The sequence below is a fragment of the Mesocricetus auratus genome, unplaced genomic scaffold, assembly GCF_017639785.1.
Source record: "Mesocricetus auratus isolate SY011 unplaced genomic scaffold, BCM_Maur_2.0 Super-Scaffold_100010, whole genome shotgun sequence".
Lineage (NCBI taxonomy): Eukaryota > Metazoa > Chordata > Mammalia > Rodentia > Cricetidae > Mesocricetus > Mesocricetus auratus.
The window spans coordinates 57,897,824-57,923,530 of NW_024429194.1; the positions used below are offsets into that span (position 1 = coordinate 57,897,824).

Consider the following 25,707-nt stretch of genomic DNA (forward strand, 5'->3'; position numbering starts at 1 on the left):
CTAACACCAAGTTACTAAGACTACGGAGAAATAGCAAAAGGGGAGTTGGTGGAGTACAGGAAAACCTGGGTGTTTAAATGCTTCTGTGAAGGCAGACCAGTCTTTGGCCATCTGGATTTCACCTTTCCCTTTCTAACCTGTGGCAAGTCCCCCATACATCAGGCCAGACAAAAGGGACAAGCTGGCCTGATCAAATATTGTTTCTCCACTCCAGAACTGTCCCTAGAAACAATAATGGGGACCCAACCCTGTAAATGCATTTCTACACTATATGGTTTTTGGTTCACTGGGTCTTCTTGAAGGTTATGACAACATTCACAGCTGAAGGCACCAGAGAAGAGGAAGGTTGACACTTTCTTCCAAAACTTCTTGATGAGTGGTGTCCAGGCAGACTGGGAAGGCGATTACTGTTTGGATGTTACTTTGCTTTGGTTTTGGAAGTTTCCTTAAGAAAAAAGAAACTTGTTAATAAGGCAAACCACAGAACATGCTAAATTCCTGAGATAAATGTCAGTCATAAAATCTTAGTCCATGCACTACGCAATCTCACTATCTTAAAATACACTAACATTTCCACTCTGAGCTTGGCAATTCCTTTATGAACATTCTGATAGCAACACAACTTGTGACTGATCATTCACCAGAAGTTACTGTCATTCCTTCCTCAAAGTGGCATGTTCTCAAAGGAATTTTTCTGCTCCTTTTCCTAATCATGACTTGCCTGGCATCACAGATGACAAGAAAGTCAAGTCAGAACTGAAGACTCAGAGATCCACACCTTATCAAACTTAAATCTGTCCAAGTTTAAATCCTTTAGAATTACCTGTTACACCACATCTTCCGACAAATAAAAGAACTGTTCCTATTTATTAAAATTTCAACATTAGTTTGAACATTATTTTTATTTAAAACACCTGTAATCACAAGACACTATTTTAACTCTTACGTATCGTTTTTGAAGCATTCAGTAATGTAAACAAAAAAATCTTAAATAATCACAAAACCAAAATAGTTATAATCATTAATGTATGAACAAATGACCAATTATCTATATTATCAAAGCCCTGCAACTATAAACCCTAAGTAAATTTCCTGCAATATCTCAAATATTATAATAATCTCCACATTGAGCCTAATACAGTGCAAACTGAAATTTATTAAACAGAAATAGAACAATAATATCTGGCACAGGTTATATGCAAACGCTACAGAATTTGAACAGAAACTTACTTATTATACAATGTGAGGCCAGGAGAATCAGCAGACACAGAGATAGGAAGCAGCCAGGCTGAAGCCAACATAGCTTCAGGAAACTGAACTGGACTCTCTGTGCTTGGGGAAAGAGCAGAGCAGGCGGCTGTGCTGTCAGCAGAGCAAGACATTTACTCACGGGGTAATATTTAAGGAGACAAACTAAAATGAAAACATCCACCAATTATCCACCCTACAGTGAAGAGATTATCAGGAAACACAATTCCCACCAAAATATTTCAAACAGAGATATATACTTGAGTCTTCCTAGTGAGGCGATATGATTTGTGTTCAGAAACTAAAGCTCTTAATACGAGCACTCAGGAAACAGAGACAGGTGGATCTCTGTCAGTCAGAGGATAGATTGGTCTACTGAGCCAGCTTCAAAGATATCCTATCTTGAAAAACCAACAAAACAAAACCAAAAAAACAAACAAACAAAAGAAACTAAACCACATATACTTCCATAAAGAGAAGCAGTACCTATTCTTACTCCAGCATTCTTACTTCTACCTGACAACCTGACGCAGGTTGTCACATGGCTATAAGAATTCAATCTGAATTGCATTTGTTACAATTTTCATCAACCACATGATTTCTGTTTTGTTTTTTAGTAATCAGATAAGCCTGGTGTGATAATGCACAACCTTAAAACCAACACCTGGGACACAGAGACAGAAACTGCACTAATGAGATTTCTGTCCTGTGTTGTATTGTAATCCCTACAATTACACCAGTATTTAACATGGTTGTTTAAAAATTAACACAAACACTCTCTTGTAAATTTTTCTTTAGAATAATTTTAACGTTTGTATGTAACAACTATTAAGAGCATTATATTACAGTTTCCTTCTAAAAACTACTTGTTATGTTACACATTGTATTCCATAATTCTGGGAAGAGTCTGGTTGTCTGGTAACGAAACAAGAATGTAGGCTGTGCTTCTGTCCGTAGACACTCTGAATGGCAGGCCAGTCACTCTAGTAGTAACTCATCCCTGGACCACAAGCACTCAAAGCACTGTCAGCACGGGCCAGGCTTCTGCTTGGGGCTGCTATCACTACCGCCGGCCACATCCCAGTTTAAAACAAAAGAACATTTCCCATGAAATGTTATGGCAAATGCTGGTGTCATAAGTAGCTCACCCTGGAAACAGGGACAGGTTTTCAAGTGATACTCAGTAAGGTCTTGCTCTAAAAAATATATGTTCCGGCTTTCAGAGTTCCTATTCTTCAACAGGATGGAACTGAGCAGCTCAACATTGTGCCGTAAAAATCAACCATTCTTCTCAACAAACCCAAAATGTAACAGGAAACCCGTAAGAGACACACTTTCACAGTTAACAATAAATAAAAGTGCATTAAGTGTTCAAGTAGGGCACATAGTTTAAAAACTACATGAGTCTCTTTAGCTTCAGTCATGTTCTAAAAGCTCTCCTGGGATCCCAGGCATTGCTTATTGTGGTCATGACTGTTTGACTACTTCGAGCTCCTGGAAGCGGTGAGTTTATGTGCTCCCGGCCACTGCTTCTACCAGTATATGGGAGATGATATCCTCTTGATTCGGGCCCAGTCTGAACGCCATTTCCTAGGAAGAATACAAAAAAACTTATCACAATTTCAGAAGTGGTCTATATTATACTACAGAAACACAATCATGTAAAGTTGCTATACACACTATAAATGCTTATAAGTATCATGGAGAACAAGCACAATCATTCCATAATGAGAAAACACATAGGCTCTGGGGCTCAGCAATGGCTTTACCAAACACATCACCTTAGTACTGAATAAATAGAAAGATAATCTAACTTTAGGAATAAAATTGGGAATAGAGTATTATTTTAAAAAATTAATTGCCTATACTAAAAAAAAAAAAGAAGGGAAGCAGAGATGTTTGAGTACTGGCGTTTGACTCAAATACAACTAACAAATGTTCCAATATAATCAAACTATGTGCAGACAGATTTTCCACAATGTGAGCTGGTTGCAAATGTCTTCAACTATCCTAATCAACTCCAATCACAGAAAGATACATCTCACAAGGCATACTCCATTACTTAAAGACAGACCTTTAATAGGGAACCAAGGGCCCCTGGTGAGGTCTGAGGAAGATGACTGCTCTTTGTTAAAGTATTCACTGACTGCACTCTGTATTACCATTTGTCTGGGCAGGTTCCAATGTGTCAAAACAGCCAGTAATTCCACATATATTATAAATAACCACTATATCATACACATTTGTAAAAACAGACAAATAAAAGATCTTGTCAGAGGGTTACCAAAATTAGTCGTAGTAATCAATGCTCCGCACAATGGACCCCAGTGTTAATAGAGAATGTGCTCAATACATTGAACTACTCCTAAAAAGCCATTTACTCGGGTCTCCTTGTGTACTGGAGTTCTAATTTTACACTGAAATCATACCAGAAGAGATTATTTTTCTTTACATTTTTCATAATTCCCATAATGTTTACATGTTATCAAATACAGAAAAAGTCTTACCAAAGGTTCCAAATGTACTAGCATTCACTTTATCCTTCTCATTTTGTACCTGAAAGAAGAGTAAATTAGACAAATGAAGACAAAGTAACTGAATTTTAAGGCTTTAAAAATGATTTTCAATAATATGTAAAGGTTTGTCAAAGTTCACTCAGTGTTAAAGCATTTAGAATCTTTCCCAACCTCTTAAAAGCTTTTATTATATGAGTATTTCCTGATGCTATCTTTACTCTGCAAAATACTAAATATCAATATTATCTATTGTCAAAAAGTATATACAGACTCACAGATCTATGTAATAAAGGTACCTTAAAAGATTTTTTTTTGAGACAGGGTCTCATATACCCCATGTTGGCTTCAAATTCCCTAAGTAACCAAAATGACTTTGAACTTCTTTCCTCCTGTCTCCAAGCTCCTGAGAAATAGGACTTCAGTCATGCACCACCAATGCCAGTCTTATTCAGTGCTGGGGCGGAGCCCAGGACTTCATGCATGCTAAGCAAGTAGTCTATAAGTGTAGCTATATCCCTAGTCCTCAACATCATTTTCCTTATACTTGAACATTAGAGCTTTAGCCTACTGACAGACTTATAGTAAAGAGTCAACTTAGTCGATGATAAAAATATGCCATGTATTTGTATTAATTACCGAGTTGTTCTGCTGTCCTCTATAATCCGGGTTTGGCTCACTGAAATTTGGCAGTTCTGAATACACCATACAAAACCTAAAAGAAAGCAAAGGACAAGTTAAATGATTTCTGAAGCTTTTTGTACAACATCCTTAACTTACAAGAATGAAAGCCTTATGTGTCAAAGAATTATCTTAACAGTAGCATGCTAATTCATTTGTGACAAAAATTTCCCAAATAGCTATAGCCCATATTAACACCCAACTATTTGATGCTCTCATCGAATCCCTTTTGATCATTCACTGTGTATCTGCAAAGACACTCAAAGCTACAAAGAATAAATTCCAGATGATTAAGATAGATAACTGGCTACTAAGTCACCACCTCATCCCAGCACTCCCTGTAATTGACCACACAACTTGGTACCCTGCTCACACATAAGCATTTTCTTAGCTTTTCAACTATAAACTACATCCAGTTTGAGAAAATCTTAAATTGACCCTGACAAAGAATAGGCATGAGCAAATGAGTGACTTAGTGTGGTTGTCACCTAGCTGCAGCATCTCTGTATATAAAACCATCTAGCCAGATCCTGTAACCCAGACCCAAACACTTCATAACACCTGACTCTAAAGGGCCCCACTGGGGCTCCACAACTCAAACTCAGCTCTGAGTACTGAAAGTGTTTAAACCAGTTACCTATCTACAGCATGAGACCAAGTTTCCAAAAGCCAAGTAAGCAGTTTTTACTTTATACAATTCTTCTGCAGACATTATTTGAAACTTCATCATACAAATGTATTTTAATACTTACTCTCCAATTTTTTGAAGTTCACCACTTCTTCCAGTATAAACTGTCAGGCATCCTTTCCACATTGATGCATACCTACAGGGAAAATAAGTAAGGTTTACAAAAGAAAGTAGAGCTCTAATAATTTTCAGTGTATTTTTTTATCAGGTAGAAGTACAAATCAACCCATCTACCCACCAAGTCAAGACAAATACAGTCCATGTAACTCTGATAAGAACTTACACACAAGACGGGCGGTGGTGGCACACGCCTTTAATCCCAGCACTCCAGAGGCAGAGGCAGGCAGATCTTTGTGAGTTCGAGGCTGGCTGGACCGATAGCTTCCAAAAAATACAGAGAAACCCTGTCTCGTAAAAACCAAAAAAAAAAAAAAAAAAAAAAAAAAAAAATTACACAAAGAATGCTACTGGCACATTATAACATAGTTATTTAAATTACAGCCCTAGGAAAACAGTTTTGAGCACTAATGCAGATTGACCCAGACCTCCTTGCACATAACAAGGCAGGCAATCAGCAACTAGGCTACTATATTCCTGTTTTTAAGCCTTGTTTTTAGGCATCTCCCTATGTTGCCCAGGCTGGCCTTTAACTTGCTCTGCAGCCAAGTAGTCCCCAGCCTTGCCATCATCCTGTCTTGGCCTCAGGAGGAACTGATCTGTCAGCCATGGGCCCCTATGCCTAGCTTGAAAAACACCTGACCAGGCATGCATGGTGACACTTTGAATGCCAGCACTGAGAAGGCTGGAACAGGAAGAACTCAACTTTGAGGCCAGCCTCAAGGAGAACTGGAGGACGAGAGGGTGAGAAGTGGCATTTGGTAAAGTATGTACTGCTGCTCCTAAATGTACCTGTAGTTAACAAGGGGGAGGGGCTGCGTTCCTGTCAGTGAAGAACTGCTCATTGGTCAAAGTTCTCCAAATTATTTTTTTACAGCAATTGTACTTTCTCAATGAACTGTTGGACTACAATTTAAATCATTTTAAAACAGACACCTAATTCCAACAGAAGAGATATCTGTAAAATCCTCTACATTTCACATTTACAGGAAAGCACACTTAACACTGACCTGTGTGTAGCTTAGTTAAGGAGCAGACGAGGAAGGGAAGGGAAGGCAACAAGACCACCCAAGTCAACACAGCAGTTAAAGTACATTCTGAGGAGCCTCTGATAACAAACTCAGTATTTGTGTTGCCTTCCAGCCACAAAGTATAGGGATTCAACATGAGTGTTTTCTTTCACACTCATTGACATGGTCATGGAAGGCAGACATTTTACTTCTACATGTACAGACAGTTTCCAAGCTTGACAAAATCTGGTAAAACTTTATCAAGGAGGGGCGGGACAAAAAAACACCAATCTTCCTCTTGCTGGCCTTTCCAAACTTTGCAACTTTTAGGTTCAACATAATGGAACCAATTGTTTATTTTAAAAGTGGATGACATCAGTAAGTCTAAGGAAAATATAAACTAATCAGCTTAACAGAATCAGGCTGAAGTCTGGTTTTTCAGTGTTTCTTTGTACAATAAAAGAAGGTAATTTCATGGATTATACATGGCTTCTAACATATTTTATCATATTATAGTCCTCACCAAATTCTCTTTTGTAGAAGTTAAGGACATGGAAATTACAAAGATGGAATTGTGTCACAATGACTCAGTGTTTGAGAATAAGATGGCTAAGTCCTGACTCTCACACATCTCCTTCTTTGATGATATTTTACCTCACTTCCTGAAATGTCATCAGGCTTGTGAGATAGTATCAAAGAGCTCCCACCTAGCGGGCTCAGCACTAGTTATTTCTCTGAGGCTCTCTTAGCCAGCATCAATAACCATTTTTCTGTTAGCTCCCAACAAAATTACAGTTGTCCTAATCACATAAGCTTCCACACTTCTAAGATTCTCTCCTGGCCTTAAGACTAACATTTGAGGAAAATTTCAACAGCTGATGAAAAACAGTGCTCTGTCTCTATAGCCAACAGTCTGCCAATTAAATGTTCTGAGTGTATCAGATGTCCTTCTGCCACTTTCTGTGTATTTGGGTGGGAGGGGGTGTGAAACACAGATCTTACAGAAGAAATCATTTTCAAGAAAGAATGAGTATGCAAGACGCTGTCTTCATCTGTACTGAGTACAAATGTGACCACAGAAAATGTCCAATGCGAGCTGGGGCTGGAACTCAGAAGGCAGAATGCTTGCCTGGCACGCAGGAGGCCTCTGGCTCATTCCCAGGACAATTGGGTACATCCCTGTAATCCCACCACCTGAAGTGGAGGCAGGAAGGTCAGCAGTTCAAACTCATTCTCCTGGGCATCTTAAAGTTCAAAAACAACCTGGAACACAAGAGACACTGTTTCCAAAACGAAGGTAAAGGAAAGAACGACAAATTCCCCAAAGTCTAGGTTTATTTCCAAACCACCAAATGAAAGGTACAAATAAAGGGTTGACAGGATCTCAAGGCACTCAAAAGGGAAGGAAGTGAAAGACATTATATCAAACACCATTATAAAGGCAGTGTGATTACCAGCCTACTACGAATTCTCACTGATTCCCATACAGTAGTTTTAAAAATTAACCTTTAAAATTTGAGGGCCGGAGTGTACTCCTTCCCTGAAACAATGCCTTGCCTCAAAAGGTGAGCTGTTGCCAATTCTGCCCAACAAAACAGTTCACAGCTTCTTGAAATAGCCCACAGGAGAACCAGGGCAGGCAACTCAGAACTTGGCAGGATCCCAGAAGTTGGCCAACCCCAAACCTACTGCAATGTACGCACACCTACCCTCTGGTCAGACGAATAATATCCCCTGTCTGTATGAGTCTTCCGATTTCATCCCACACAGAAATAGTGATGCTTCCCGTTCTGTCAGCTACTTTGCAGGATGTCACTTCATGGCCATCTTTGGTTTTGGTCACGCGTCCTGTTGAGATTAAATCAATGATGGGAAAGGGATGTTAGATAACAAGTCCGTTCAGGGCAACTACCTCACCCACCTAGGGCACACTACATGACTGTCTTCTGTCCTGGGGTAGGAGCCCAGTCCGGGCAAGGTGGCTGGGAGCACGTGGTGGCGCAGGCGAGAAAGAGGTCCGAGAGCTCCAGGGTGTGTGGCAGGCTGCAGATCCCACTTACCTATCTCCAGGACAATAAAGACGACATTTAAGTTTTTCAGTCCGGCTTTAATGTCTTTTATAAAAAGAGGAGGTTCGTTGACTTCAAGCATACTGACGCAGTTGCAGCTATGCGGCAGAGACAAGCTGGGCAAAGCCTCCCACCCTCTGGGGCCCTGGGCAGAGCCGGGGGCAAACTGGGGCGAGGCTGGCGAACGAGGCCTAGAAGCGGTTATTCGGGACCGGGGAAACGGCACCAAGCCAAAAGAAAACAAAGTCTTTGGGGGGGGGGGGGGAAGACGCTCACAAGTTCCAAAGTTCCAAAATCAAAAAGACAACGCACTCCGCACACCGAGTGAGCGGCGAGAAAAGAAGCGTGCGGACTGCCGCCCCGGCTAAGGAGAGAGGCAGCAGGGGACGGCCCTGCCTGAGTGGAGTCTCGCTGTCCCGCACACAACACAGGCGCGCGACCCGTTAGTCCCAAGCTCCGGGAAGTGACCGTGACAGCCAAACGAAACGGCAGCAGACGAAGCTAACAGCAGGAGCTCTCAGCAGCGACTGCTGAAAGCCCACTCAGGCCGGCTTTATGAAATCGTGATCCGCCCTTGTGACGTCACGCGACGTTGTCACGCCTCTAGGGACGGAACTGAGCGCCCCTGCCGAGCGCAGCGGCTCTAGCTCCTCCCCTATTCCCGCAAGTCCCGCCCCCAGACCCTCCTATCCGCGCTCGGCCACACCCTCCTTCTCTCTGCCCCGTGTCATCTTCAGGGTTTCTGTTTGCCTCTCTTTGAGAACCCAGGCTTCTGTGTGCTCCTCGGGGGTCTTCATCTCCATCCTTGCCCTTCTGCACCGCGATCACGTAGAACGCTGGTGGGCCGACACCTTCCGTAGAGCAAGGCAAGGGTGTAGTTGAGAAGGAACAGTGCTCTATGGAGAGTGGTCCAGGGGGATCCAGGAAGGAGGCAAGGGCTTCCAAGCCTGAGCTGCCCATCCTAGAGAACTTCCAACTTTAGACGTGTTTAAAATTGGGATCCAGAAAAACGATATCGCCTCTTAAAGATCTTTGTGTAACTTGTAAACCTCTTTTGGTGCTGAAAATAACCATACATAGTTCAGTTCCACAGTTTTTTCATTTTTCTTTAACCCTTTTAACTGGTGCTTGACTTTTATGTAACTAAAACGAGTTAATCATGCAATGAGGACAGGAAACCTTAAAACATAACCTGAAAGGGAGGGGTGTGAGCTTTACAGACAAATGAGCTGGGACTGGTGAGTAATTGTTTTAACTTTAAAATCGATAGTTAAGCTTCCTTCATGGTATTTGACAGTCACTTCATTTGGACTCTCCAGAAAAGGGTTTTTTGGGTTTTTGTTTTTGTTGTTGTTTGTTTGTAATGCAAGCTAAACATTCTCATAAAAGCAATACAATACTTAAATTGGATCTTGTTTGAAAGGATCAAGGATGAACTTTTTAAAAGTTTAATAGCCCAATCTCTGCCTTGGTGGCACACACCTTTAATCCCGGCACACACCTTTAATCCCAGTACTCCAGAGACCGAGGCAGGGGGATCTCTGTGAGTTTGAGGCCAGCCTGGTCTACAAAAGCTAGTTCCAGGACAGTCTCCAAAGCCACAGAGAAACCCTGTCTTGAAAAAAAAAGGTTTTAAGAGTAGATATCAAGCCATGCTAAGAAAATAAAGGTGAAGCACATCTTTAAACCCAGGGAAGACAAAGGCAACCGAATCTCTGTGAGTTCAAAGTTGGCCTGGTCTACAGTAGGAGCTCCTGTCTCTCAAAACTAGTAATAATAATGGAGCAAAGTGTGGCAGGGGAAAAGGGCTAGCCACTCCATGAATTCTCTACCATTTGCCTGCCTGACGAGGATTAACGGGGAGCCCAGATTTACAAACAGTTTCACAAAGAGGACCTGAACACTTAAGACACCAGGTTCTGCATGGATCTAGGCCGGATGGGGTCCCAGTGCTTAGAGGGGAAGTGGACACAAACTCCTATCCCAAACCCAGGAGCTACCTCCAACTGATAACTGCTCACAAGCTTTTCTCCCAGAGTCTCAGTAGTCAATAAAGACACTCTTAAGGCCAATACAAAACCAGCTCAGTGGTACTTTTGGAGGTTCTTTGTCAGGTCAGGGCTTTTCTTGTTTAACCTTACAGGTCATTTTCATATATTATGGTTTCTGGTTTTGTGGGTTTTGTGGGTTCTTGTGTACAAATGTGTGTCTCTGAGGCCATGTGTGATTCTTGTGCCTTTTCTTTGGCTCTTCCATTTGTTTTATCCTGTTCTTATTTGGTTTTTTATCTTGTTTTATCACTACTTTCTAGATGCCTGTTTGTCTTCTAACTAGAGAAAGAAAAAGAGTGGATTTGGATGGGAGGGAAGGTGGACAGGATATAGGAGGAGCTGGGGAAGGGAAGACATAATCAAAATGTATGAAGAAAAAAAGCTATATTTGATAAAAGAACACACCCCACCACCACCAAAGAAAGAAAGCAGGCCCTGTGAAAAGCAGGAGGTAGTACAGGCAGCTGGCCCCGCCCCTCTGCTCCCTCCCTCCCCAGGACACTCTCAGCTGATCCTCCCTCACTTCTTCCCCTAGCCCAGAGCTCCCACCCTGAAAACTGTAGTCTCTTTCTCACTAACCCAAAGGCAGCATTGAGAAACTGCAAAAAGGAACACACAGTTCAATGGAAAGACATAGGTTTCATCTACTCCTAAATCAGTCCCCAAAGATGATGGCTGAGACAAAAGTAAAAAAAGCTGGGTGTGACCAGGCAAGCCCTTCATCCTAGCACTAGAGACCAGGGCCGGCCAGCTGCTAACCTGGTCTACATATACAGTGAGCTCTGGCCCAGCCAAGGCTACACCATCTCAAGAAGGGAGATAAAATATGAATGAAGACGGTATCAAAAACTCTTGCTGGGACTGGAGAGGGATTCAGCCTTTAAGAGAATTAATGCTCTCCCGGAGAAGGACCTGGGTTTAATTCCCAGCATGCACAAAGTAGCAAACAATTGCAGACAATACATACATGTGGTACACAAACATGCATGCTGACAAAACACCAGTGATAAATTTTTAAAAATCCTGTTATGCTATATTCAGTCTAACCATTACCTACGTAAATGTAGCATACATTAGATGTGTACTCTATATCTGGCATTGTACACTTACAAGCATTTTATATTCAGTAGATCCCTCTGTGATATATATTTCATGACACCCCAGTTATAGAGCTGGGATTAAAAACCTTATGCTTGTAAGTTTTTTTTTCTTTTCTTTAATTTTGTTTTTCAAGACAGGGTTTCTCTGTGGCTTTGGAGGCTTTCTTGGAACTAGCTGTTGTAGACCTGGATGGTCTGGAACTCACAGAGATCTGCTTGCCTCTGCCTCCCAAGTGCTAGGATTAAAGGCGTGCACCACCACCGCCCAGCAAAATTTTCTTACAAAACATATCTAAAATGTGATTTCTTCGTCTAAACAGCTAATTGTCTTTTTCTTTAAATAGTCCCCAGTGCATGAGAGGGGGTTCTATGACAGTGGAATCTGTAATAGAGAATAAAATTTTAGTTTCTCTTGGGAAGACATATCCTTAAGATTAATCCAAATCATATATATTATCTTTTAATGATGGGATAGGCAACTTAGGTCTCTATGTTACAAAAAAAGCTTGTTTGTAGTATGTAGTACCTCTCAATAGTTTCCTAAATTTACTATGTACGAAAAAGAAGTGGTGGTGCAAACCTTCAGTCTCAGCACTTGGGAGGCAGAGGCAGACATCTCTCTGTAAGTTCAAGGCCACCCTGGGCTACAGAGCAATTTCCAAGACAGGCTCTAAGGCTGTACAAAGAAACCCAGAGTTGAAAAAGGATACAAAAAAAAAAGGTAAAAATATTATCTCCAAGAGAACTAAATGGGGACATCATGCTTACTGGTTGAGGTAATATAATGGATTTCATGGAAAATGTTCCCAAGTTGGAAGATCCTGGAGGTGGGGGCCTCCCATGATCAGTCTTACAGAACTGTGAAAATGCTTAATGTATATGCAGCAAAGAGTTGCTACTGTTCACTTGTTCCCTAAAGTCCTCCCTAAGATAGGAAGAATGTAGGAAGAAATAAAAATTGTATATATGAGAACTCATCGTGGCAGGTCTCTGAGCCCTTAACAAGCCCTACAAAGATTATCAGAGTCCCTAACGTCACTCCATACACATGTTGGGATGAGTCTTATGACTGCTTAGGATTCCCATTTACAAGCTGGTTTTTCATCTCCAGCACTTGAGAAGCTGAGACAGGAGGGTCACAAGTTCAAGGATGACTTTCAACATTTATTAAGGCACATTCTGAAAGGAAAAACAAACAAAAAGGCCACAGGCTTCTGATTTATGGATACCTGCCTCTTATTTTGGAGCACTGTCGAGGTCACACATGCACATAGACACCTTCAAATCACCATGAAGATGGAGTCAATGCCCTATATTAGGGTCCTCCAGAGGAACAGAACTGATATACTAAAGGGGAATTTGGTAGAATGTCAATAGCTGTCTCCTGACAAAAGACCAAGAACCAGTAGTTGTTAGTCCATGAGACTGTATCATCAGGTGACCTTCAGTCCCAAGGAAGTAGCGATTCCAACATAAAATCTTTTATTTTGTGGATCAAAAAATACAAGCCAGAAGCCATTAACTGGAATGCCACCTATACTTCCTAATGACTTCCTGTGGTCCAGTCATAACCACTAACGGTTAACAATGTTATGAAAAGGACAGTCAACCCACAACTGAACTCTCTCAAGGTGGGACTTCCATCAACAGTCAACATGTTTATAGAACATCCCAGGTGACGATCAATGTACAACCAAGCCTGAAAAGCACAGCAGGTTAAGAGATATTTTAGAACAACAACAAAAAATTCCATTTACCTATCAGTTACCTGCACCAGTGTTTTCTTCAGCTGGTTAGAATTTCTGGGAGTGAACTTCCTGAGTGTGACTATATATCAAATTCCATCTGTGGAATTTTGAAGATATATTTCCTCGTGTAGTTTGTAGAGGCTCTAAACATAATTAACCCATTGGCACTAAACTTACCACTGTTAGGACTGAGGCTGCATCAGAACACAAAAAGTGCAAAAAAAATTCATGATTTTATGGAACTGACATTCTAAAGGGGTAGACAAAATAACGAAAAATAAAGCAAGGGATAGACATGATTCTGTAGGTAAACCATCCGAGTGTTCAGGGAGTCTGCAGGTAGGCCTGAAGCCATTGGAGAGCTGGAGTGATCAGGATGCCTGAGGAAAGGGGAGCAGCCAAGGGGTATTTGGGTCTAGGCAGCAGGCACAGAGCAAGAGCCATTGAATTGGTTCAAGCATCATTTTCTAGAGAGAGCAAGAGTCCTCTGTGTCTAAAACAGGGAAGAGATTCTAGAAGCTGAGAAGGAAGAGAGGAGGAAATCACACCTACAGGGTTTGTATACTCTTTAGATTTTATTATGAGGCAAGGATCCATTTAACTGTTTTGAGATATGGTCTGATATGCTCACATGGTTGGAAGCAGGGCCATCTGCAGTTATATTAACACACTTGAGGTATGGCATAGCTGACATTAGCACAGTAGTAGGGACCATGGTGCACTGGGCTCAGTGGGCTCAGGATGGAAGATAAAACCACCAGATGACTGTCCTATTGAAATAACGTAAGAAGAGTTAACTATAACTTTCCAATCGAGTCTGAACAAATATAAAAATGGAATTGTTGACATTCAAGGGAACAGCTTTTGAGGAGGGGGAGTGGAAAGATAAGGAGAGCCATTTCAGCTGTGTAAACGCTGTGTAGTGGAAAAAACACTACTGAGTTGGAGGTGGAAGAAGTCCAGGAATTGGACACATCAGAATAGGTGTGAGTCGCTTCTACCAGGAGGCTTGCTGCAAGGGAGAAGAGGAATGGGGTAATGCCTTGGGGAGAAAATGGGATAAACAAGACTTTTCAAACACTTTTATCACATTTTTATGAAGTGTGTGAGAGAGATGGGCGGAAAGGGAGAAGGGAAGGGAGAGAGAGGACAACTTATAAGATTCGGTCCTCTCCCTACACAATGTGGGTCCTTGATGCCAAGTACCTTTAAGCACAGAGCCGTTTCATTGAGGCAAGGTTTTTTTTTCCTTTTTTTTTAAGCTGTGGGAAATGTTATGACTTGAGGTTGAAGATCAAGGCTCAATTGAGAGGAGGGGAAATCAGATTGCTAAAGATACACCCTGGTCCTCAGGTAGATGACAAGGATGGGACTAGAACCCTGTGACAATGGGAGAGCAGAGACAGATCTTCTGGAACTGGAGGGCAGTCTGAAGTGGTGACAGGAGAGATTACAAGTTCATGTCTACTATTCTGAGAGAAATGAGCAAGATCATCCGTGTAGAGTAGGCATGGAAAGGAGTTGCTGGAAGTTTCATGTGTGAGGAGAGCGCTGGAGACAGGCAGCCTGGCAATGTGGAAGAATGGATGTGTGACACTTTAGGAAGTGGGCTGAAGTCTCACTTGAAGCCTGCTAACAGGCAATTAAAAGTTAGACCAGAGCACATAGTTTTATGGTCTTTACCAGACACAGTCTGTGAGGGATTAAGACACATTGGCCTGGAGTTGGAGATACCTGGTATTGGAGTTTTGACAACGGTAGTGACAATTTTTGTAACACAGGTTAAATAGTCTAATTCTAGTCTCTTTTTTTCTGATACTGTTCTGATGAAGACAGGCCTAGTCCTTCCTGGTAAAGAGATGGTAGCAATTTTCTTCTGGGACCCCCTCCAATTTGTCATGGATGCACTTTGTTGGTGACAGTGTGTTGTTTTTGAGACAGTCTCATGCCATGTTCAAGAATTCATGATATGTAGCCCAGGCCTGGTGTCACTTGTGTGTCAACAATCCTGCCTCATCCTTCAAAGGGCTAAGATCACAGGCATAAGTCACCACACCTAGGATGGCTGGTTTTTCATTCATTACCTATCTATGTGGTGCAAAGCCATAATAAAAACGTTCAATAAAATATTTTCTTAGCGTTGTTATTTGACTCAGGGTCTCATCTAATCCACACTGGCCATCCATTCACTGTATAGCAGAGGGTAAGCTTGAGTTTCTAATTCGCCTGGCTCCACCTCCCAAGTGTTGGGCTTGTAACCACTTTTACATGACACTTTTGGTTGAACCCGGACTTTGCATGCTATGCAATTGTTTTACTGACTGAGCTATATTCACAGCCCCTAGCCAGAATTACTTTTTTTTTTTCACACAGGTTTCTCTGTAGCTTTGGAGCCTGTCCTGGAACTCTCTCTGTAAACCAGGCTGGCCTCATAAATGCACTTTCTCTGCCTCCCAAGTGCTGGGATTAAAGGTTTCAGCCATCACCGTCTGGCCAGCATTAGTTTTCAGGTACATTTGTTTATAATCCCCCTATATTGGGGAGGGAGGTGATATGGAGACAATAGAGACAGAGAGATAGGAAGACAACTGGTGGTCAGAGATCTGTTTCCCCTCTCTATGGATCCCAAAACCAAAGTCAGGTTTTCAGGCTTGTTGGCCTCTACTGACCGTGCCACACACCCAGCTCCTACCATTATTAAGAGAACAATGTCTTCCCTTTAATTTGAAATATCTTTAAAATGGAATATTATCCTTTTCTACCTAATAAACTGTATTTGCAATTTACCCTCCCCCACTTAACAGTCACTGGCTTTTCTTTCTCAGCACTTAAGGCAACTAAAAAATTGCAGCTTATTTTGAAAAGACTGTCCTACCTTACTAAGTTTTCCCAGAGAATTTTGCCATAATACAAAATCCTTACAGGATTTCGTAAGGAAAACTGTAGGGAAAAGCCTAAACATTATCTGAGATGTATCATAATTTTTTAAAGATAATTAAAGAGAAAAATTGCTGCAACCTCACAGAGATTGGCCTCCCTCTGCCTCCCAAATGCTAGGATCCAAGGCTTGTGCCATCACTGTTAAGATAGTGTCTCACTCTGTAGCACTGGCTGACCTTGAGCTCACAATGATCAGGCCTCCCTCTGTCTCCTGAATGCTGGGATCACTCACTACAAAACCAGTGAGTTTACTGATTCCATTTAGGGGAGATCATTCCTAGCTAGGGAAACATTACCCTAATGTTCTTTTCCCATGACTTATTAGCTCAGCTGTCCTGTGTGTGCGGGATAAACAGAAGAGGCAGGGACCTTTAATAGGCTATAACAGTGCAGTACCTATGAGAATGTAAGAGAAACTGAGATCTTGGTTTTTTGTTTTGTTTTGTTTTTTGAGACAGTGTTTCTCTGTCACTTTGGAGCTTATCCTGGAAATCACTTTGTAGACTAGGCTGTCCTCGAACTCACAGATATCCTCCTGTCTCTGCCTCCTGGGTGCTGGATTAAAGGCCAGTGCCACCACCACCAGTAAAATCTCACTTTTTTAAAGTCTAAAAAATTCAGAAAAAATACCAAAATATGCACACATACACACAGACTCAGAGATAGACAGACAGACAGACAGACAGACATAGACACATACAGACACACACACACACAGACACACACATAGAGACACACACACACAAACACACACATTCTCACACACAGGTGGGAGTATGGCAAATATACAGATGTTCATTTCTTTCCCACTATGAGCAGTACAGGGGTTAAAGACCCTAGATTCCTTCCACTTCTCACTAACAATCCCTAAAGACACCAAAGTTGGGTTGTAATCATGTTAATGTCAAACCCAGGGAAAGGGAGAAAGAAATTTCAAGGCAAATGAATTGTCTTCAAGGCACAAAAGATCAGGACTTCTCCAAGGGGGCACATTTCACCCTCTAAAGTGTCCTTACAGATTATAAAAGCAATCTCTGTATTTTAATACTAAATTGTAGTAAAAGAGTAAGTGGAAAGTTAGAATCCATCATGAATGATGAGTAAGGAGTGGATTGGGCCTCATATTGTTCCTGAGAATGGGGGGGGGGCAATGAGGAGGGGAGGGATACCAAGAGGCCAGGGCATGTTTTAAGGTCATAAACCAGTTAATGAACAGAGCACCATGACACAGATCTTCCATTCCTTATCCATTGTTGCTGGGATAGATTCACTGACCCTCCTTTCCCAAGTTCTTTATCATTGCTGAACATTGTGTACTTTTTTTCAGACAAGATTGTTGCATTGTATATAAAGCTAGCTTGGAGCTTGCTATACAAGCTATGCTGCCTTGAACTCAAAACAATGCCCCTGTCTCAGTCTCCTAATGCTACAATTATAGGGATGAGCAACAACTCTAGCTGTGTTCTTCATTTAACACTAACATGTGTAAGCTGAAGATTGTGGCATCTCTTTCTGAGCAAATGAACCTGAACTGTTACACTACTTCTTGATCAACACAATTCAATCTTCTTTTAGGCTCTTTCTATAGGAAGTCAGAAATTCACTAGGATTAATCTGTGGACATGAATGGGCTACATGAAAATGCTCATCAAAACCAAGGGGCTTAAAAACAGCAACTATATACTTTGATGATGTCATCTCTGAGGGACTGCTGGTGGCCTTGACTGCCAGTATGCATATGCTCAGGTCACCTTGATGGCTTATCTGAGCCTAAAGGACCTAAGGAGACAGCACTCACACATTTGGCAGCTGTGGTGGTCCTGCCCTGGGGCACCTGTTCCCTCTCCCCTCCACACAGTGTCTTGTGTCCTCTGGAAAGTGATACTAGGTTTCACAGCAAGATGATATCAGGGTTTCAGGAGGGTAGTAGATGCTTCACATTCTCTAAAAGCATTGACTCTAGACCTCCCAAAGTTTACATTTGTTCTATTTTGTTGATCCAACCTATATCTAGTTTGTCCCCAACTCTATCTTTGATAGAAGAGGGAATATCACATTAAAAAGAAGCATGGGGACATGGGGAGGTATGAGTCCTTGGAATGCATGACTATATTGTTTCCTGTGCTGAGATTTCCCATAGTACACCATTCTACCTCTCCCCTCTCCTATTTTGTTCACAAAATGGAATTTACATACTGTGTTTTGTATTACATGACTCTTCCCCAGGCTTCAAAACTTTAGACCACATATATGAGAAATATATTTGAGATAGACAGACAGTCTTCAAACCTTTCAAAGATGTTCAGAAAATGGCATTTTAAATGGTTTAGGATTTTTCTTGACAATGAGAAATGTCTGCTCCTGGCAGCACCAATTATGTCTCAGAGGAAGATGGGCATCAAAAAAACTCGTTATGGAGTTTGCTTTCAACATGGCAACATTACCCATTTGGGCAAAAAATGGCTCTTGCCTGTACTGCTTGACTGTTGCTGTATAAACTGGATATGCAGGACCCACAGGAAAGTGACTGCTAAACTCAAACAATCCTTCAGGGTTCCTGCGAGACTTTCTGCAGGACACAGAAAAATGACTGACAGAGTGCCAATGCAGATGGACAGTTTGAAATTTCCTGCTTTGCTTAAAAGACTTCTGGACACATAATGGCCTATGGGATGAAGATGGATGCCCCAACATTACAGAAAAACTTCAGGTGACTGTCCAGGCAGCAAGATGTCTCTGCCAACCCTATTGTTTATATATTATCCTTCTGTGGTCTTTGATAGAGTTGAAGGCAGATAGTTATAATTATGATTTTCCTTAGTTATGATAAAAGATAAGCTACATATAAAACTTTGGACTCACAAGGATGGGATGGATGATATTTTCTTTAAATCTTGGTGAATGTTGATAGACAAAATACTGTAACTGTGTTCTTACATGATAACTGTTCTGTTATATATAATTTGACTATGTTAAAGTTAAGACTTTTCTTTTTGTTTATACAGAAAAGAGGAATTGATGGGGAAGTCCTGTGTATATGTCAATAAAGCACTGTTGGCCAATAGGGAAGCAAGATAGGTGGGACTAAGAGTCCAAGAGGACTCTGGGTAGGAGAAACACATGGAGTCATCATGTAGCCCAATACAGAAGTAAGATGTCCGTCCGGTAAGAGAAATACTTAGGTGGGTCAAATACTTAAGTCAGAACTAGCCAGTAAGAAACAAGGCCAACAGCTTCATAATTAATACAGCATCTTGTGTGTTATTTGGGGACTATAACGCGGCAGAGTCTAGGCGACTGGTGGGGAAAAACCAAAGCAGCAGACAAGGAAAAGGCTTCTCTCTACACTTTGCTAAAGGACTCATAGGACAGTCTTATACACAGCTCTAACAGAGACGGATTCAGATGGAAAAAGCACACAGGCCAAAGACTGGAGGAAGCCGTGTCCAAACTGCTCCTGCAGGAGACACACACCTGTAACAACTGGTAGAAAATGCTGCCTCCCAGGGAAGTGCATGGCAGGCTTGATGCCCTGGTCCTTACTGAGAACTGAGCATACTAATACTCTCCTTATGGTGCACACCCAAGTCCCTGAACACCAGAAGAAAGTACTGAATGTGAATTGTGTTGTTTAAGCACAGGAGGCCACGCACAATTCACTAAATGGTGGAAACTCTACTGGAACCTAAGCTTCCAGAGGCCAGACAAGTGGCCAGACTTGCAAGCAGTTCTAGAAACAGCAGTCTTGTGCCTACTGTTAACTCTTCTTTGCACACAAATCCACAGAGAGGGACACAAAGTAGAATGCAATAGGAAACAGGAGACCTAGCTAGGAAACAGTCTCTGTAGCTAATATAACAAAAAGGAAAGAAAAATCACAAGACAAAGAAACTAAGATGTAGAGCACAGGCCGCACTAACAGCAGAATTAAAAAGCAGAGGAGTCAAACTGTAGGGAAGACTTTGACTTGCACAGAAGGATGGGTGAATTTTCTATACAACAAACCCTTTTGTGCCGTTGACATGCTAGAGTTGTTACTGAATTCTGCAGGTGAATGACCCATGTTAAGTTCTTCATGGGGCCTGGTTGTTCCATTAAAATCCCTGAACACTTGCCTCCTCCTTATTCTTTAGTATTGTAGTAAATTCTAGTTTCCCAAGATCAGAGGTTCATCTGTGTCCCTTAAAACCCGAAACACATCAGTAGCGTATCATGGGTGTAGCCCACTGAAGATGTAGACTTTCTTGAGAAACGTAGTCAAGAGATGACTTAATTAGATATAGGGTGGTGACCTGCGGTGTCACTTGAAAGTTTCCCCTAACATTGCTATGCAGGCATGCTCCAGCTACATCAAGCTACTCACAAAAATGTTCATTTAACTTGGCTACTATAGTCCACTCAGTCTTTGGTCTTCCTGGATTCTATCAGCAGGGCTGATTACCCAGCAAGAGTATCATTTGCATATTCTATGAAGCAACTCATACCACTTCCCACACTCCTGCTAAATGAATCCTCTCCACTGCACTGCTCTTCCGGGTCCTGCCATATGTTCTATTGTAATATTAAATACATTATACTAGACTCTTTATATGCTTCTCTGTGAGCACATTGCATGCCTGGCATATAGCAAAATGTTTCAATAGGGCAATGCTTTGAAAGGTGTGTGCATTGAATAAATGAAGGCATACATAAGCCAGTAAACAGTGTAATGTTTTCTATCGCAGAGTTCTGATATCAAAATCAAGAATCCATTCCTGGCAATCATCGCTCATGCCTTTAATCCCAGCACTCAGTGGCAGAGGCAGGCGGGTCTGTGTGAGTTCAAGTCCCACCTGGTCTACACAGCATGTTCCAGGAAGGCTCCAAAGTTACAGAGAAACTATCTCAGAAACAAACAAACATAAAACTAGAAACAAGAAAGAAAGAAACGAAGAAAGAAAAGAGAAAGAAAGAGACAAAGAAAGAAATCTTGATCAAGATATCCAATTTTCAAAGCTCATGCTTGAAACAATATCTCTCAACTATTAGGGTACCTGGTGTTTCCCAAATTACATTTTACCTAGGTTTTTTTTTTTTTTTAAGACAGGGTTTCTCCAGATAGCAGTGGCTATCCAGAAACTCACTCTGTTGACCAGGTTGGCTTTGAACTCACAGAGATTATCCTGCCTCTGCCTCCCTAATTCTGGGATTGAAGGTCTGTGCCACCACCTCCATCCCCCCCCAACCCTTCTTTAATGAGATTATTGGTTTACACAAGTTAAAGTGGGTACACTGGCATTAACTGTAATAATTTCCCCAGTGAGGAAGCAAGTTCTTTTGTTTTTAATGGTGGAGCGGCTTAGGTATTCCCCAACTATGAAAGTCTAGTGCCATCTGCACACCATTCAACCGTATCGAAGTACTAATGCTGAAAGTCCAAATTATCCTGGCTTGGGTAATGGGCCACTTGACTGGATCTGACTAGTCAGATCTGGATTCAGTTAACATAATATGCATGACTAATCCCAGGTAAAATGTTGCAGTCTGTGCTTCTGCTCTGCATCATGCCCTCTGCCTATAGATGCTGGTAACTAAGGATAGTCCTGTCCCCTCGGAAGCCCTATTCAGTGTCCCAGCAAGAGCCTCAATGCATCAGTATCACTCAGCAGTTAAATTACAGGGTTTGAGAGGGGAGTGTTGTCACTTCTTCCTTGTATGATCTTGGGCAAATTAGTCAATCCTTCTAACGAAGATAACACCTCCATCACAGGGTCATTTTATAAAGGAGCATAACATGGGGAACTTGCCAGCATAGGACTAGGCAAATCATCAGTGCTAAATAAATTAGTTTATTGAAGGGAAGAATCCTTAATCCCCATGTGATGAGAACATATGCAAATGGGAACTGTGATTAATGCAGAAACAATTCTCCTGGAAGTGAAAATGTGTTGAATGTTGTGAGCACACACACACACTCACACACACACACACACACACACACACACACACACAGGGTTAACTTTGCTAAGCAAGAAACATGGGTATTCTAGGTATGCCAACTGAATACATCCTACCAGTGAATACTATGAAAACTCCAAAGAGGGCATGTGGGAATCGAGCTGAGCACCTGTCCTGAAAACACTGGGGTTGAGGCAGTGCTCTGCTCTCAACACTGCATTCCAGACTTGTTCTGTCCTACAACACGGTCCTAGCTGAGAGCTCCATTGAGAGAAGAGTGGTGTGCCCCAAACCATCCCTCTTTCAGTCCTAAGAGGTCCTCTAGCTTAGTCTCCAACTCAGCACTGTGTGCCCCAAGGGCCTGGGGCTCCAGTTAGGAATCTAACACTATAATCCTTTTAAACTGAAAGCATTTTCAACACTGATTGATGGCTAGTTGAGAACATTGCTTTCATGTGGTGTTGAGAAGCGTAACAGAAATTTCTAGAGGGGTGACAACGTACTGAATTTTGATGGGGTTTCAGAGCATGGTAAGGCACTTCTAAAAAAAAAAAACATGACGTTCACCCAAAATAGGTGCATTTCATTGTATATAAATTTTAACTATACCTTGAAAATTCCAATGGATATCCATGTTGGAATACCAAAGGAAATATACTGTTTGAAATGGATTCAGATGGATTAACTGCAATGGATAGATGAAACTTAGATGCTAATACAAAATTCGGGTGGTAAATATACTTGTCTATAAAATTCATCATTTTGTAAATGTTGAAAACGTTATTCAGTGTCTTTGTTATCATAAACAAATTGCTCAATTTGTGCAAGTACATAGCAATCATGACAGGTAAACATTCACCCACAAATCCCTCTTCTACTACAATTTCCTAAACAGGTCCAGGACCCTCTTGGGCAGAATGAAGCATGGTCAATTTGACCAATTGGTTAGATCTTTGTTGTGAAAATCAAACCCTGTGCTGTCACAGCAGGTCAGCAATATGAGTGTTTTTGGTTTTGGTTTGGTTTCTTTTTGTTTTTTCGAGACAGGGTTTCTCTGTGGCTTTGGAGGCTGTCCTGGAACTAGCTCTTGTAGACCAAGCTGGTCTCCAACTCAAGAGATTCGCTTGCCTCTGCCTCCAGAGGGCTGGGACTAAAGGGATGCACCACCACCACCCGGCTGAATGCTTTTTTAAAACAGGAAAATGTGCAAACTTGTAACTAGCTTTTAATTGGAGCTGGGCATGGTGGTTCACACCTTGGGAGGTGCAGACAGGAAGATCAAGGGCTCTAAGACAGCCTGGGCTGCATGGGAACCATCTCCAAAAACATCTATCAATTCATATAAATTTAATATCCAGTTGACTTTCTGAATTCTTTCCAAATGGTATGGAAGAAGGATAGCATTTGCCTTCCTTCCAATAGCCATGAAGGACTGAATTTTGTTGAGTCTTGGATATAGAGATGCTTTGCACACTGGCTTGGATGACACAAATAGGGTTAGACAACCCCACAGTCCTTGGTTGGGTTTATGTGATAGAGTTGGTAAATGCAGATACAGGACTCAAATCAAAATCTCTTCAGCTCAAAAGCAATGCTTTCACTTTATATTCTGTATTTAAGTTTTGATACCCAACGTTCATGTAACTGCAGAATAGCACCAGTCCTCTGGCATAAAATAACACTGGGCAATAGTTCCTAAGAGCAACTTCATGCTGTACTTCATTCTCACCAAAACCCATCTTTAGTGACACTTTTTACTAACCCTGATAAATATGAGTCTAAGACTTGCCAGTACAGGCTGGAGAGAATGCTCAGTTAAGTCGCTTGATGTTCTTGCAGAAAACCTGGATTCAGATCCCAGCACCCAAAGGCAGCTAACAACCATCTCTAACTCCAGTTCCAGAGGATCTGATGCCTTCGATCCTCTACAGACACCAGACATACATATGGTGCACATACATGCAGGCAAATACAATTTTAAAAAATCAATAAAAAGTCTTATATCTCCTCCAACTTTCGGGGCAGTTCAGTATTTGATCTACTTAAATAAGGGAATTTTCTATTGCTTCTTTATTATGATCACTTAATGATATATATACCCTGCATAAATCAGATATAGTTGTTATCCTATGGTATAATGGACCCTCGTCCACCTTAAGTTAAACCAGTTCTACACAGTGATTACCAGTAGATGGCTCTAGTGATGACAACTTTTGTACGAGTAACCCAACTGGTCAGAAATCTTTAGTCTTAGGGCTAAATATTTCACTCATGTGGGAATTGTGTTGAAGATGGAATTGAGATCTGGAGATGAAGATGGTATGCCCTGTGCATCCCAGGTAATGAAGGTCAATGCCTCCAAGCCTACTTTTCAACTCATTTTCCCAGACTGAGCTGAATGACAGGCATATGAGATGACACAACCCACTTCGTGAGCTAAGCCACATTTCAACCTGGCCCTGCTTTTAGGTTGGACAGTTCTGGGACAGCCCTGGACCACAGTAAGCCCTGCTCTCAGAAGAGTTCTGATCCCAGCTTTGATGTATTTTTGAGTAATCCTATTTGAACCTAAATTAAAATTTCCAGCATTCCTATGTAGAGGGCCTAATTATCTCTATTCAGGAACACTTGCTTCAGACAATAATTCTGTTCTCTAGTGTAACATCTTTCTAAATTCTTTTTTTTCCTATTCAATTTCTGTCGTAGATTTACAGAAAAGGAACTGAGAAAAACACATGCAGCTCCACAATCAACCTGTCTCACGGTGAAAGGGCTGGGAAAGGACAGGGGACTAAGATCTCCCAAGAGTTTGATGCAGGTCTTTCTGACCTGGCTCCTTCCAGAGGGGCAATCCACACTTCTTTTCAAAAAGCTTCATGGAAGTTATTTAAAGTGAGAGCTTTACCAAACACCTATTCCAGGTTACTCCATAGGCAGTTTGAGGACCAGAAAGCTAACCTAGCTTGAACCCAGTTGGGAATTTTAAATACAAGGATCTTTTAATTTTAGCTGGAATCTCTAAGCACAAACTTTTAAAAGCCTACCAATATATCCCTTCAGTGTGTGTCAGTCATCTGCATATCTAAGCTACTACAGATAGTGATGAAATGTCACCTCACCCTCAATGCAAAGGGAACTGGTAGAAATGTTAGATATCAGACTGAACACCTCACAAAGGTCTAAGTTATTGATTCTAATTTCAGGTCTAATGTGAGCATGGAAAAGTGCTTATTAGTAACTTAATGGACCTGCTTTTGAGTCTGAGGTCTATACTTATAGAAATATCAAGTGATTGTTCATTCAGAAACCTGGAATAATTTGGCTATAGCCTTCAAATTCAAATCCTAGCATTTTTCCCAATAAAGCAAACTTTGAGGTATCTATAGAACTTAAATATAGCTAGAAAGCTTCTTCCTTGGGGTATAATACATTAGTGACTGTGCTGTTTTCAAAGGTCACAATTAGATGTGAGAAGAAGCATGCCTCAAGTGGTAACCACTAAAACCACCCCATGCAGAGGCTGTTTGATGACTCCCCCCTTAAGATCACCATCTAGAACCTCAGCACACCAGGGTCTCACTAGCCCTATCTCTGCCCTAACCCCC

At 41.5% G+C, this 25,707-nt stretch overlaps 2 protein-coding genes across 3 annotated transcripts in view; both read right to left on the minus strand.

Annotated features, from left to right (window-relative positions):
- Positions 1–7,452, minus strand: part of LOC121142833 (SOSS complex subunit B2-like) — a 31,902-nt gene extending 24,450 nt beyond the window's left edge. Inside the window, exon 1 of the mRNA XM_040753652.1 lies at positions 7,387–7,452. The gene's annotated coding sequence lies outside the window, so the exon portion shown is untranslated. The remainder of the gene's footprint in view (positions 1–7,386) is intronic.
- Positions 1,137–8,645, minus strand: LOC110343621 (SOSS complex subunit B2). Of its 2 annotated transcripts, XM_040753648.1 has the most exons (6): positions 8,318–8,645; positions 7,967–8,105; positions 5,195–5,266; positions 4,401–4,476; positions 3,756–3,804; positions 1,137–2,838 (listed from the first exon to the last, which is right to left on the minus strand). In XM_040753648.1, exons 1-6 carry the CDS (start codon positions 8,406–8,408, stop codon positions 2,669–2,671), a joined length of 597 nt encoding a protein of 198 aa, XP_040609582.1. In that variant the 5' UTR covers positions 8,409–8,645; the 3' UTR covers positions 1,137–2,668. The 2 variants fall into 2 exon arrangements, with proteins under 2 accessions (XP_040609582.1, XP_040609583.1); XM_040753649.1 differs by lacking the exons at positions 7,967–8,105; positions 8,318–8,645 and adding an exon at positions 7,387–7,520.
- Between the last annotated feature and the right edge of the window lie 17,062 nt (positions 8,646–25,707).